Here is a 14,689-nt window from a genome sequence, read left to right as displayed (position 1 = left end):
ATTAAAACAAATGTCTAGAAATTGTAATAAATCCTGATTTCATTATTGTTTAATTTCTTAATAAATTTATTGTATTTAATATAATACGATTGTTGGGGTTACAGTTCCGCCTGCAAAAATAGGCGATTACTTCACTTGAGGAATTCTCTTTCCTCGCTCATTCTCTCTCACAATTACACTCACATGTCCTGATAAGAATAGAAAAAACTAAAAGTTGTTTGGAATCTATGCTAAATTTATACTTACAAAAAAAAAAGCTCAGTGCTAAGCAGAATTTAAATCATATACGGTAGCTCAAAACTAATTGATTTCCTGATTCTCTAACTTATACTTAACACACATCTTTGGTAGTGATTCAGAAAAACTCCTCTTTTATTTAGGCAAGTCTCGAAATAAAAACCCGATACATTATTGTGTATTTGTGATAATAACTAAATTGTATTATTAATACTGATTTCCATTTTAATGATCTAGTCAAGAAATCTATGAAGAAATGGATTAAGCAGTTAAAAGAGCAATATACTTGAAAGTTCACTAACAGTGTAGTTCGTGACGAGAGAACACTGTCCGGAAACCTTGCGAAAACTAATAATTGCCTTAAATAAATCTCTTTAACAAAAACTTACAGTTTAAATTGTTAAGTATAAGGGTTGATTAAACGCCAAAAGGTACACAAATCAGCTAGTACCCAACATTTCATTCATGCTTAGCTGATATAATTTAAGTAATTTTGCTGCATTAACTTTTTCTTCACATTTTTTTAGAAATTATTAGATGTCACAGACCCTTATGCTGGCCCTTTTCATCTACAAAATATTTGTTCAAGTAGCACTGTAGATTGACTGTTATATCTAGTTATTTATAATAATCAAACTATTAATTACAGGTGAAAAAGAAAAACGTTATAAAAAATAAAAAAAAATTATGAGGCTAAAAAATTCAAAACCTTTTTTTAAAAAATGCTTATATCAACATACATCAATGATTTTGTTTATTTTATTTATTTATTTTATTTTATTTATTTTTTTAAATCGTCGGTTTAAGTTCATTCTTCGATTAAAGTAATTGTTATTTTATGTAGTAGTCAAACGTTTATAATAATAGGTAATAATTATCTGGCTTTATCGCAAATAATATAGTTTTCTTCAATTACACTCTCAATGTAGCTGTTCTTCTCACAATGTTGAATATATGTAATATATAATAAATAAGATATGCATATTTTTAGGACAGCTAATTATTCCAGTATTTTACTATAAGTAAAATTAGGGGGCCTAAATTAAATTACAATTGAGAAATGAATAATTATTGTTGAATAATCTACTTGTTATTAACTGTGTGTTATTTGTGCTCACGAATATTTCGGTAAGACGAATTCAAGACTGAAATATTCTGTTAAATCCGTGATTCAAATTTAAACAGTAGCTGACTCTAACTTTGTTTTTCTCTACTTTAACATGAATGTATATGTGACTACTAAGAATAAAGGGCATATTAAAGAGAAATTTGAAGAATAATTTGAAATGGAGTTAAAATAAAGTACCTATTTAAAAACGAAGATATAATATACATTTTATCATAATTATAACAAAATAATATTATGATCTGGCCAGCATAAGGGTCTGTGACATCTAATAATTTCTAAAAAAATGTGAAGAAAAAGTTAATGCAGCAAAATTACTTAAATTATATCAGCTAAGCATGAATGAAATGTTGGGTACTAGCTGATTTGTGTACCTTTTGGCGTTTAATCAACCCTTATACTTAACAATTTAAACTGTAAGTTTTTGTTAAAGAGATTTTTGTACCTTTTGGATAGATTTTCATTTTTGTCTATTTTACAAAGTTACTTATCTGCTTCACAGATTTTTTTAAAATTTAGAATAAGCAATTCTATCATTATAACCTGATAAGGTGTTAAGTCGGAACCGTAACTACCATTGGAGAGATCTTTTTAAAGAATGATTATAGTTGCCATCCTCAATAACAATTTTTTTGAGAAAGCGTTTTGAATAAAATAGGAAGGTATTTGTACGTAAAAAGCAAAATTAAACTGCGATTTCAGTACTTCCTCTTAAGAGGAGTAAGAAAAATAAACTGCGATTACAGTACTTCTCCCTAAAAGGCAAAGATTTTGAATCGAACGACTATTCATTAATGTAAATAGGTTCACCCATTGATAATTTTAACGATTGCAGTACTTCCTCTTAGTAGGTGCAAGAGCATCAGCAACGTAGAGGAGCTTTAACCACTTATTCGTGCTAAATTTTATCAAAATCGGACAAAGCGTTACAGAAATATTGGTAATAATAGTTTTAGAAAGGGCCTTACTTGGGTGGGGCAAACTCCCCTCTTTATGAGGCACAGCGTTCAGACTTTTAAAGTGCAAATCTGTAAAAAATTTCAATTCGAATGACACTTCATTCATGACAATCGGTTCTCGTGTCGATAATTTGAAACGATTGCTATACTTTCCCTTAACAAGTGTAAGAGCTGATCGCCGCTTTAATGTTACGTAGGGGAGCCCTAACTCTGTCATCCTACCAAATTATTTCAAAATCGGGCTAAGATTTACAGAATAATTAGTAATAATAATTTTGGAGGGGGCCTTACATAAAGGGGGCTAACTCCTCTCCTATGCGATGTACAGCGTCGAGACCCCCAAAAGGCACATCTACATAAAATTCCGAATCGAATGAAATTCATGAAATTCATTCATGAAAATCGGTTCCCGCGTTTAGGCGCTACGTAGTTTACAAAAAAGGTAACAACAACAACAAGAAGAAGAAGAAGAAGAAGAAGAAGAAGAACAACAACAACAATTTTTGAAAAAGCCGTTTTTGCTCATTTTCGGCAACTTTTTTCTCGAAACCTATTAGATCTGGGTTGTTGCAAAAAAATTGCAGCTATAAAGGAGGGTTTGCCCTATAATTTAAAGAAAATTTGGGAATTTTATCTTTTATAGAAAAAGAGAAAAAAATTGTCAAAGTTGGGTGTTTTTCAACATTACGCTTTTTCGTGCAGTTTTTGACGATCAACCCTTATACAACTGTCCTACCGGACAGTTTTAATAAATCTAGTAACCTAACTCAGATTATTCGACAAAAAGAGTTACTCAATCAGTATATCAGGCTGAAATATTATGTCCAACACAATCCACCTGAAGAGAAGTTTTCACTAGCACAAATCCAACGAGGAGGAGGCGTACTACCTCGCTCTTCACCTCTCCAAAGTCTTTACATCCCATCCAGACATTGAGGACCCAGTACATACTGAACGTACCACAAGCCATTAAAAACCTACCTAAAAGAAAAGCCACGGCAGTGATCAATTTTCTAACATCACTACACAATTCCATCCTCAGAACAACATCCTTAAAACTACCCTATCCTTTGGAAATTTTCCTCAATCCGTATGATTCTCAAACTGAACAAAACAGTTCATTCTCCTTCAACTTATAGACCCAATTTAGCTTACTACAGCTACTTGGAAAAATCTTTGAAAAGTTACTTATTTCTAGACTCCAAACTGTAATAACTCCATTCCATATCATTCTTACACACAAATTGGGCTTCCACAGCAATCACTCTACCATTCACCAGGCATATAGTGTTGAAGATACCATCGCTTCCTCCCCTGAGTAAAAACAGTACTGCCCAGTGGCTTTTCTTGACATTTCTCAAGCGTTTGACTGGGTCTGGCACCTGGGGGTTGCTTTGGAAACTTTAGGGCAACCTTCCTAATCCTCGAATCATACCTTACTGATCGCTACTTCCTGGTTGCCGAAGGCACTTCCTTTTCTCTTATATTTCCTATCCTTGCAGGTGTCCCTCAAGGTAGCATACTTTCTCCACTTTTATGCTCAATTCATAAGGCAGATCTCCCACTTCACCCCTCATCATCTTTACTTAAGCTGATAATACGGCTATCCTTTCCCCTGGTAAAGAAAGATCCTGTGATGGCTACTCGCCAACTCCAAGCTCATCTTTATTCTTAGAACCCTGGCTCCGGATGTGGAGAATAATGGTTAATCGACAAAAATCCAAGCACATTGATTTCACCTTAAACCATAAATCCTTCCCGCCAATTATTTCAATCAAATTTCCCTCCCAGCAGCTTCTAAAGTCCGTTACCTGAGACTCCACCTGGACAAACGTTTGACGTGGAACCCCCATACTAGACTAAATCAAACTGAATTAAATCACAGATACAGAATGTTAAAGAAAGTACTATACATACGCTCCAAACTCACTCTACAAAACAAACGACTACTGTACAACACTCTACTAGTTCTAATATGGACTTGTGGACTTAAACGATATGGTACTACCAAAAGCACAAAGCCCAATCGCATTCAATCCTTACAATCCAAAATCCTAGTACAGTCAATGCTTCCTTTTACATTTCAAACCTCACAATCCATACCGACTTAAAAATTCCTTTCGTTTCTGCTAAATTCAAACTCCGTTACCTAAAGTTTCATTCCAAACTATACTCTCATTCAAATCCACTTATCCAAGCTCTCTCAACCTCAAATCTTCCCACAAACCCTTTTAGAAGTTTGAGTCGCCGCTGGCCGCGCGAACCTCTGGAATGCCAGACGGTAAACACTGAAATCAAGGCATCGTGTGTGCGCTGACACTAAGAAATGCATTAATGAAAGTACTGTATGGTACCTATCGAATTAACTAAAGGTAAATTCAAAGTTTAAGTACATAACACAAAACTGCTAGGAAGAACGTTCAGTATCTGGATAATGGAGTCTATATAAAATCTATAAAATGACAAATGAATAAGAATAATTTCAAAACAAAAATAAGTAAATAAAAAACGAAAATTCTGTTCCGAAGAGGATAATAAATTAGTAAAGAATAAAAAGTAAAGATATGTAGTAAATATTCAAATAACGGATGAATATGTACATTTTATATTTATTAATAATGTAATAATATGTTGTAATACTACACCTTTTTAAAGATTAAGGAAAGCAATATGAAAACAAACTGGCGTCAAATTTTCAAATCACATGATTACGAAATTTCATAGTTTGTATTCAATAGAGGGAAGCTGATAGTGAAGTGGAGTCTAAGAGAAAATGCATTTTCAAATACGGTCAACGCATGGTTAATGCCAGCTTACTAGATCTGTATTTTAATACTTCATTTCCTAACAAGACTCCACTCGAATACTTGTTTTTTTTTGTCAAGCAAAGGTTCAAGCAGAATGAGTGTACATCTATACAAAAGCCATAGTTGACACTAGGAAAAAAGGCCTGTCAGTAACACTAAATAAAGTATCCACTTTTTATATGGCAACATGTGCCAAACGGATAATTTGCCCAAGAGGGTGAAGGGTTAAAATGATACAAAAAACCAATGGAGAGATTCGTTTCGATTCTTTTATGAATAATGCATAACACTGGGTAAATAATATGGAAATACCCAGTAAGAATAATTCTGAATGAAACAAAATGTTAGATTTTTACGACAAATTATTTTAGGGTAAAAATCAATTCAATTAATTGGAAAAAAAAGAGGAAGGTATTAAATGGTAATACATTATATAACGTGCTGTTTAATTCTTTTAATTTTTATAGCGACAATGTTCAAACAATAAGAAAAATTCAAAGAGGGCAAAAAACCAAAAAAAATCACAAAAAAACAACTTAATCTAAGTTTTGAAAAATTATTTCTGCTTCTAAATCACTCCCCCATGCAATAAATAAATCAGAGTGAAAAACAAGTAGTGTCAAAAACACACTCAGTAAATTAGGTGAGCAAAATAACTACTGAAAATCATGCAAAGAAGAAAAGGCTTGTAACAAATATAAAACACGCCCACATTAAGCTTAGCAAACTCTAGTTAATTTATTTCCACTCTTGTGTACACAAGATGGATCACAGATGGTCTCTGGGGATCAAGAGGAACAATTGTAAATAAAAAAGCTAAGAAGCGAGGAAGAAGAGGAGGTGATACCTGCAATATGATGTAATGTTGATAAGTTGTGTGAGACTGACATTGCAGGAGGCGGAGGTCTTTCCCAGCGTACACCTGCTTATCACACACCACCATCCCAACAGACAAATCCATATATACCAAATTACCCAAAAACACAGTAGCCATATTTATTAAACAATGTGAAGTTATAAAATATAATAAACCCGTGAAACTATCAGGATGATTCGAATCTCTTTTTTTTAATGAAAAAACTGCTAACATTTTACAAAAACACTGCATTATTTCTTCCGTAATAATTTTTTCTCTTGGAATCTCTTATTATTATTTTAAAAAAAGAATATATAATAAATTGCAACCTGGTTTACTTCCAAAACCAGTTATTTATTTAGAAAAACCTTGAAATTTGATTGCGTTTCATGCTGCAATTATTTTATTATAGACAACGTTAACAACAACATTAGATTCATTGAACTTTAACAGGGTTTCATTTTAAAAGATCATATGGTACAGATAGTTCCTCAAACAGATGATTGTCTTTTTCTAATGTCTCATTTATAATTGCAAAATTATTTCTTCTTTTTTAATATAATAATTTTCGATATAATTAAAAATTTTAATCTTATTCTTTTTCTTCAAAATGTACGACAAATTTTTGGGGATCAAAAATTTCTTATTATCATTTGCGCTACTAAATTTAAAAAAAAAAAAGTATCTCACAACCAATTTTGTGTGGGAGGATATTTTCATTTTATTAGTTGTTCATTCTTTTAATTAAAAAAAAAAAAATTATAAAGTAATTCACAAAACTTTTGCTAGATCTAGTAATAATTTTATTTTATTTTTTTGCTAAATAGAATTATTTTTGCCATAAATAATCATTGTACCTAAATCTGTGTAATGATTCTTCAAGAAAGTATTGCAATAACAGAAATTAACTCTCAATTGAAAGAGCAATAATAATTGTCTCTCACAATTTATTGGAATAATAAAACAAAGAGACCTATAATTCAATTATAAAAATTTACATGAAGTTTTTCAAAGGAAAATCTTTCCCTTCGTTTTGAATTACATCCAATAAAGGTAAAGCAAAAAAGTGTGCACCATTCCTGGATATCGTACAAAAGTGCAACAATGACCACTGCAATACCAGAAACATTTTCTGGCCAAGCTTTTCCCAATTTTTCACAATGATTCATGCCACTTATAGTTCCTGCACTATTTACAGAAATTTCTATATACAGATTACTAAATTATTTTTATAATTATTTACAATAGACACTAAACATACCTTAGAACCGTTGTATAAGATAAATAAATTATTAATCTAAACTATTGAAATCAAATTAAGAGAGTATAACATAACTGAATAGATAATCAGTAGTACTGATTGTGAGGTAAATTAAAGACATGATTTATTTTACCATTTTTTGGTTAATATTGGAAATATAACCTGGAAATATTAGCATAAAGAAGTTACTTCAGAAATGTTTTCAAGAAATTAATAGATTAATTTTGTTTTTTTTAAAGATGTATTTTAGAGCAAAAAATAATTCCCACTCTGCTCACCAGAGACTGCAAGTGAAAGGGTAGAGAAAGGTATTTGGCGGTGGCGGGAATAGAAAGTACCATAAAACAAAAACAAACCTGTTTGTTCGTGTTGTTTAGCTGGAGAATCTTGTGCTAACTGCGAAGCTGTCACTGATCGGGTCTGCAAAGTGCCAGTTCCAGCTTTACCGCTTGGCTGAAATAGATGTAAGAGTTCTATTAAACCCAGAAAAGGCTTAGGCAATTTATCTTCCTCTAATTAATTATTTAGTAAGTAATAAATCAAAACATTTGCATTATTAGCAGCACTCAGATTGGACCATTTTTTAGAAAAGAACTTCAAATAAGAAATTTGGTTCAAACTAATTACAATACATTTTTATTTTTATTTTTTTTAAATTTCTATACTCTAACTCATAAAACAAATGATTAGCTTTAGGTTTGTAATTTTTTAATTGCTATTTAATAAATAAGAATACCTCATGCAATAAATGCCTGAGTCTCTGCAACTGAGCCTCCAATTGTCTGTTATGGTCCTCCAAAATTTGCATTCTAGCTTCTAATCTTCCTTTATGCTGTCTTAATAGTCTTGCTTCGGCCACCATATCCACTTCATCTCCGAGAATTTCACCACCAGCAGTGCTACCATTGCCCACACCGCCTGATTTTCCACGAAGGCGTTCCCATTCTGCTTGCAGGCCAGCGTTTTCTTCTTCTAATTCTCTGAAAGTACATGGGGTCATTTAAAATTTTTTCCTTTTCTAAATCAAAGAAATTTTTTTTTGTGCAACAAATCCAGCACTAGTATCCATTAGTCATAAATCGTTAATATCTTTAATATATATCTAATAATGTAAGGAAATTAATAGTTTCATAGTTTCATTTATGCGGAGGATGATGACATTAATCCTCAAGAGAAAACCATACTTTCCACAGATCTGGCTTTCAATCTTTATAGGCAAGGGCGTAGTTAATTAGTTAATATTAACTAATTACAAAAAGTTTCTTGAATTAACTATGGTGCAAGGCAAGTGGGACGAGATTCAGTGAGGACCAGAGCAAGCTACAGGATTTCTAGTGAAAACGAAGCAGTTTTAGGAAAACGAAATAAAGTATAGTATTAAAAACACTTTGACATTTAATAAATACATATATTCACTTTAAATTTGTACTTTAAGACCTGTACTTGTTCCAGACATGGAATATTCTTCTAATCATCACTAAGAACGATTGCCGAGACGGGACCAACTTGCCGAGGTGTATCCAAATTTTGTATCTCTCCGCATATATATATATATAATTTGACATTTCTTTTGTTTTGGACTTAGTTACCTTTTTCAAATGAATAACATAATCAATCTTCAATTCTGCGGCGGTAATTACTCATTTTTCTCTCTCAAAAAAGGTAGTGAACAGGTTAGTGACCAGGGTCACCCTAGTTTATACATTTAATTTATTGGATACTGATGATACGGAAATTTTCATATCCATCTACAGACAGTAACAATTTCATAAACCGTAACTAGTAGTGAAGTACAAATTAGGCACAAATAATGTTTATAATTTCCTTGAACTTGGCAAATATTCTGAAAAATAACCTGTAAATTTTGTTGTGAATATGTGAGATTTGTAATGTAAGCTATTTCCAGTTTTGTTTTAGAACGTGCACCATTTTCACCAAAGAAATAAATGATATTTGTTTTTATTTAAGCATCTCTTTCTCACAAATTTACACTCTCTTTCTCTCACAATACACACACCTCGCAGTCTAAGCCAGTGTTAATGTCGTTGATAGCATACCCTCTTTACTGTTTAACCCAACAATTCCATGAACTTTGATGAATTTCTGCTAAAAAAAAAAACTAATTAGAAAATTTTACGAACTTACCTTATCATAGCTTCTAGTTCATGTCTTTGATCAGCGTCAATAGCGGCCATTACTTGAACAGGGCTTCTCGGTATGCTGCCAGGTTCTCCTCCATTCAGAGAATGGCAATACTGTGCTATTAATTGATGTTCGTCTTCACTGAAATTTGATATTAATGCTTGTTACACGATTAATTTAACATAACAATGGCTAATATGAAATAATATTAATATTAACATATGTGCTAAGCAACATACAACAAAAGAATATTATCATATCCTTCATATATTTGGTTAACTCAATCTATAAAAGATTAATGCTTACGAATCAGGAGTAGAATTAGTTCTAGTTCGTAGTTCAACTTCAGCCAATCTAGACGCATACATTTCCAAAGTAGAGTGAACATCATGGCCAGGATTGGGAGTGTTAGAGTGATGTGGATGTGGCGGAGTGGGTGGTGCAGCTAGGGGATCTCCTTCTAAAACTGTTTGCACTGGTAAGTACCCGACACGAGGATGCTTAGCCCAGTATCTCTTAGATTTAAATTTATTGCGCAATGCGCGAGTAAAATCTCGTACATCTTCGCCAGAAGTTGTCTGTAAAAAAAAAGAAAACTTATTCAATATTATAGTGAAAAAAAACAAATGTTAAGAAGCGAAACAGGTAAGACAAAAAGGAAAACAAAGATTTGCTAGTTTAGTATAAACAAATACCTAGCGCAAAACCAGAAGTGAATAATAATATGGCGAAATGCCAATACATATTGTAACGAAGTTGACCTGGGCGGAGAAGAAAGGCCTAGATTGTTCTAGAGGTTGAACGACCAAAGTCAGTAACAGGCCGCCACTGCAGAAACAAAAGGGGCGGTATCTACTTGTGGCAGAAAAGAAAGGCCTAGATTGTTCTAGGGGTTAAGCGACTAAAGCCGGTAACAGGCCACCACTGTGTAGACAAAAGGGCCGGTCTTTACTTTAACTAGAAAGAAAAGGGCTAGATTGTTCAAGGAGTTAGTGACCTGTGTAAAAGCCAGCTAAGAGAAAGGCCGCAGTTGGGGTGGTGGCATATGTGTTTCCCAGCCTGTGATTGACAGGTGAGAGGGAGACAGACGGAGTTGGAGAGAGACAGAGAATGGGAGGAGGCGGCCCACAGCTGAGGTGGTGGCAGTATGTTTTCTCCAGCCAATGAACGTCAGGAGGGCGTGGAAACTTATGCTCAGAGAGTTGGAGGAGGGCAGTCCCAGTTGGAGGGAGGCACGCAGTTAAAAGGAGGCCGACACAGCTGGAGAAGTCAGTTTTCTAATCAAGTGTTAATCGAGTTTCAAGCAAGTTTTAAGGAGTTATTAGAGTTTATAGTTATTAGTCAAGTTTATGAGTTAGTCTTGGAGAGTCAGTGTTGCGGAGTGCTTCAGTGGTAGCTAGTTGGGCACTTAGTCAGTTGATGAGTAGAGCTGTGTTAGTGTAGCTGAGACTAGTGCAATTCGGTGCAGTGCGGACCAGTGGTCAGTCGGGGAACAGTTTTGTGGCGTTACGAAGTGAGTAAGTAACAGTAAACTGTTGTGACTGTTGTAAATGGTGACTGTAATGAATAGCGTTAGTTGCTTGTAAATGTTAATGTGAGTAATGTTAACGTGTTAATAAATCAGGTTATTACTTACAACTTTAGCGAGTTTTATTATTTAATCAAACCCACATATTTAATAACTAGTGGCAGGCATTAGTTGTGAAAGTAAAGTTTTTTATTTTTGGGAAAAACCTTTACATTGGTGTCAGAAGTGGGATATGATAAAACCGCTAGACGAGTAAGTTTTGATTTTATTAGTTCGGGTAAATTGCCGAAAGTTGTGGAGAACTGACGAGTGTTATATGCCCGTGAGTGCCAGGAAGCAGAACATGGAAGAGTTAATAGCACTGATGAAGGAGATGAAACAGGGTCAAGATGAGATGAACAAGCGCCTAGATGAGGTGAATAAGGGCCAGGAAAAGATGAGAGAAGAAATAACAAGGAGAGTAACCAGGGAAATAAGTAAGATCCAAGACGAAATAAATGGAGAAATGGAAAAGAAATTAAACCAGATATCAGAAGGAATGAAGAACGAGGCAGACAAGGTCCAAGAAGCCGACAACATCCGAGAAGAAGACGAAGGCAGCAAGGATGATGCAGGTAGTAGAGATGACAGGTCAGACTTTAGAGGTGTACGTGACCAGGTTAAAGGAAGAAATAGCCTTGTAGAAGTTCAAGAATCTGCGTGGTCAAAAGAAAGCATAGGAGCGCTGGAAAACTGCAGCGGACAGGAAGAGCAAGACCGAGGTAAGAGTACCATTATTGTTCAACCAGGAGTGGAATGGAGCCCTGAAGCGACCAGGGAGGAACAACTTCTGGGCGAGGACACGGGGTCTGTGCTCAAGTGTCAGGAGGAAGCGGTCCGGAACGAGATTGCACCCAGCAGTCGGGACGTACCGAGCTACTGTGCCCAGCGGAATTCGCTCGCCATTGAAATGGGCATTTTGTCGCGAGACCGAAGAAGCGTGGACCGGAAAGAAGCGGGAGATGAAGTACTCCTGTCAGAATCGAAAACGGAAGAAGGGCTATCGGACATCCAAGGAGGTAACACCGGGATCCATCTTGCAGTAAAGAGGGCATTGGCCAAGCGGAGGCAGCGGTTCTCTTTGGTAGGCTACCACGAGGACGGTGTAGACTGGGCTAGTCGGTGCGCCGAGTGGGTTGCAATGAAGAGAACCAGCCGTGGAACCAATGGCGCCCTGAGGCGGGACAAGGTAGGAACTCCGTGCAAGAGGATAGCCAACGATATGGCAGGACGCTCTCCAGATTCCAGAAGAGAAATGCGCTATATGCCGGTTGCGACGGACCACTCCAGCAAGTGGGCAGAGGCCCACGTCTCAACAGATCAGGACGCGTCGACGGCAGCTGCAGCATCGACTGTCTACCAGTTCCCCGGCGTCAGGAGAACAAGGACAACGCCGCTACCCCCTCACTCTGACGGCATGGTGAAGCAAATTAACAGGACCCTAGAAGGGCATCAGAGGGCTTTGGAAAATGAAAATCAGGAGGACTGGGATGAACATACACCTCCCTTAAGGATGGATTACCGATCAGCAGCTCAAGAGACCACAGAGCGAATGCTTGGCAGAGAGCTTCGACTAACCAACGATCTTCCATTTGGCAGCCTGGAAGCTGAAGAGTCGGGCGTGAGTAGCTATGCTGTGGAACTTCGCCGGAAATGGAGAGCTGCACGAGGAAAGGTACGCGACAGGATGAAACAGGACAGAGACCGGACGAGGACATTCTATGACAGGCAGTTTATTGGAAGAACTTTCCAGAGAAGTGAGAAAGTGTGGTCGTATAAACGTGTCCGCAAAAAGAGAAAACCTCCTAAGTTGCTGGGAAGGATCTTACACCATTGTCTCACGGCTCAACGACCTTGTGTTCGAGTTCCAACGTACGCCCAGATCCAAGATGAAGGTGGTACACTTGGACCGATTGCTGCCCTACATCACGAAGGAGACTTCTGTTCGGGACGAACAGTTCTAAGAGGGGGGGGCAGTGTAACGAAGTTGACCTGGGCGGAGAAGAAAGGCCTAGATTGTTCTAGAGGTTGAACGACCAAAGTCAGTAACAGGCCGCCACTGCAGAAACAAAAGGGGCGGTATCTACTTGTGGCAGAAAAGAAAGGCCTAGATTGTTCTAGGGGTTAAGCGACTAAAGCCGGTAACAGGCCACCACTGTGTAGACTAAAGGGCCGGTCTTTACTTTAACTAGAAAGAAAAGGGCTAGATTGTTCAAGGAGTTAGTGACCTGTGTAAAAGCCAGCTAAGAGAAAGGCCGCAGTTGGGGTGGTGGCATATGTGTTTCCCAGCCTGTGATTGACAGGTGAGAGGGAGACAGACGGAGTTGGAGAGAGACAGAGAATGGGAGGAGGCGGCCCACAGCTGAGGTGGTGGCAGTATGTTTTCTCCAGCCAATGAACGTCAGGAGGGCGTGGAAACTTATGCTCAGAGAGTTGGAGGAGGGCAGTCCCAGTTGGAGGGAGGCACGCAGTTAAAAGGAGGCCGACACAGCTGGAGAAGTCAGTTTTCTAATCAAGTGTTAATCGAGTTTCAAGCAAGTTTTAAGGAGTTATTAGAGTTTATAGTTATTAGTCAAGTTTATGAGTTAGTCTTGGAGAGTCAATGTTGCGGAGTGCTTCAGTGGTAGCTAGTTGGGCAATTAGTCAGTTGATGAGTAGAGCTGTGTTAGTGTAGCTGAGACTAGTGCAATTCGGTGCAGTGCGGACCAGTGGTCAGTCGGGGAACAGTTTTGTGGCGTTACGAAGTGAGTAAGTAACAGTAAACTGTTGTGACTGTTGTAAATGGTGACTGTAATGAATAGCGTTAGTTGCTTGTAAATGTTAATGTGAGTAATGTTAACGTGTGAATAAATCAGGTTATTACTTACAACTTTAGCGAGTTTTATTATTTAATCAAACCCACATATTTAATAACTAGTGGCAGGCATTAGTTGTGAAAGTAAAGTTTTTTTATTTTGGGAAAAACTTTACAATATTTTTAAACAAAATAAAACTTTTACTTGGTTATGCTTAAATTAGTTAACAATAGAATAATAATATAATTTTAAGTATTGAGAATTATACTTTTTGTAAATATTAATAAATTCTTTAATAATTTTTCAAAGCTATATTTATATTGGCAACGTTTCGACAAATATGTTTTTTTCCAATACCAACGTACCTTGTTGTTCTAAAAACTAGTTTTTAACGTGCAATAAAAACAAGGAAATTAAAAGAGGCTTAGTAAATTGAATGAATTATTTACAGTTATGGATTTTACTTTCTCTTTCTAGATAAGGGTTGTATGGCAATCATGTGAAGTTTTTGATTCAGTTTTCACGGGCAATTCCCGTTTTGATAAACCCTCAGTACGAAAAAGTATTTTTAAGAAAAATAGTTTTAGTGAGTATACTTAAAAGAACTCCAAAAACTAAAACTCGCAGTAAGATGAAACTTTGTTTCGATTTGGTACCTTCATTTTTTCACTTTACTTAATGGATTTTTTGTTTTTTCTTTTGAGATTTCCTTGAAAATGGTTATAAGGATTTTCTTTAAATATTCTGCATTCATTGTACTTCATTTGTTTTTAATATTTCTCTTGCAACTCTTGGAGAGGAGGTGAATGAGCTTCCCCATTAAACATTTGAGTATAAAGTATAGTTCTGTTCTATAAAGAGGACCTAAAAGAGTTGCCAAAATTCCGAGTCATCATGACAACAAAATATTCATTTTATATTAGTGGTATAATGTTTTAA

General features: G+C 35.8%; 1 protein-coding gene and 1 long non-coding RNA gene across 11 annotated transcripts in view; one reads left to right on the top strand and one right to left on the bottom strand.

Moving 5' to 3' along the window:
- The window catches only part of LOC141448166 (dystrophin, isoforms A/C/F/G/H-like), an 898,384-nt gene that overhangs the window by 718 nt on the left and 882,977 nt on the right, over positions 1-14,689 (bottom strand). For 9 of the 10 annotated variants that reach the window (XM_074116317.1, XM_074116303.1, XM_074116369.1 and 6 more), the window contains 5 exons: positions 9,695-9,966; positions 9,392-9,529; positions 7,983-8,226; positions 7,603-7,699; positions 5,977-6,051 (listed from right to left, as the gene is read on the bottom strand). In XM_074116317.1, the coding sequence (XP_073972418.1) occupies positions 5,977-6,051; positions 7,603-7,699; positions 7,983-8,226; positions 9,392-9,529; positions 9,695-9,966 (826 nt within the window). The remainder of the gene's footprint in view (positions 1-5,976; positions 6,052-7,602; positions 7,700-7,982; positions 8,227-9,391; positions 9,530-9,694; positions 9,967-14,689) is intronic. The other variant, XM_074116361.1, reaches the window with a different exon arrangement.
- Positions 7,633-9,385, top strand: LOC141448311 (uncharacterized). Its single transcript, XR_012454949.1, has 3 exons — positions 7,633-7,773; positions 8,462-8,615; positions 8,699-9,385. It is a non-coding gene; the product is annotated as an uncharacterized lncRNA (long non-coding RNA).

Source organism: Rhodnius prolixus, unplaced genomic scaffold (genome assembly GCF_049639745.1).
Source record: "Rhodnius prolixus isolate KJV_2025 unplaced genomic scaffold, Rpr scaffold_1, whole genome shotgun sequence".
Lineage (NCBI taxonomy): Eukaryota > Metazoa > Arthropoda > Insecta > Hemiptera > Reduviidae > Rhodnius > Rhodnius prolixus.
Note: the sequence above shows the minus strand (reverse complement) of the source record. Positions and strands in the feature narration are given on the sequence as shown.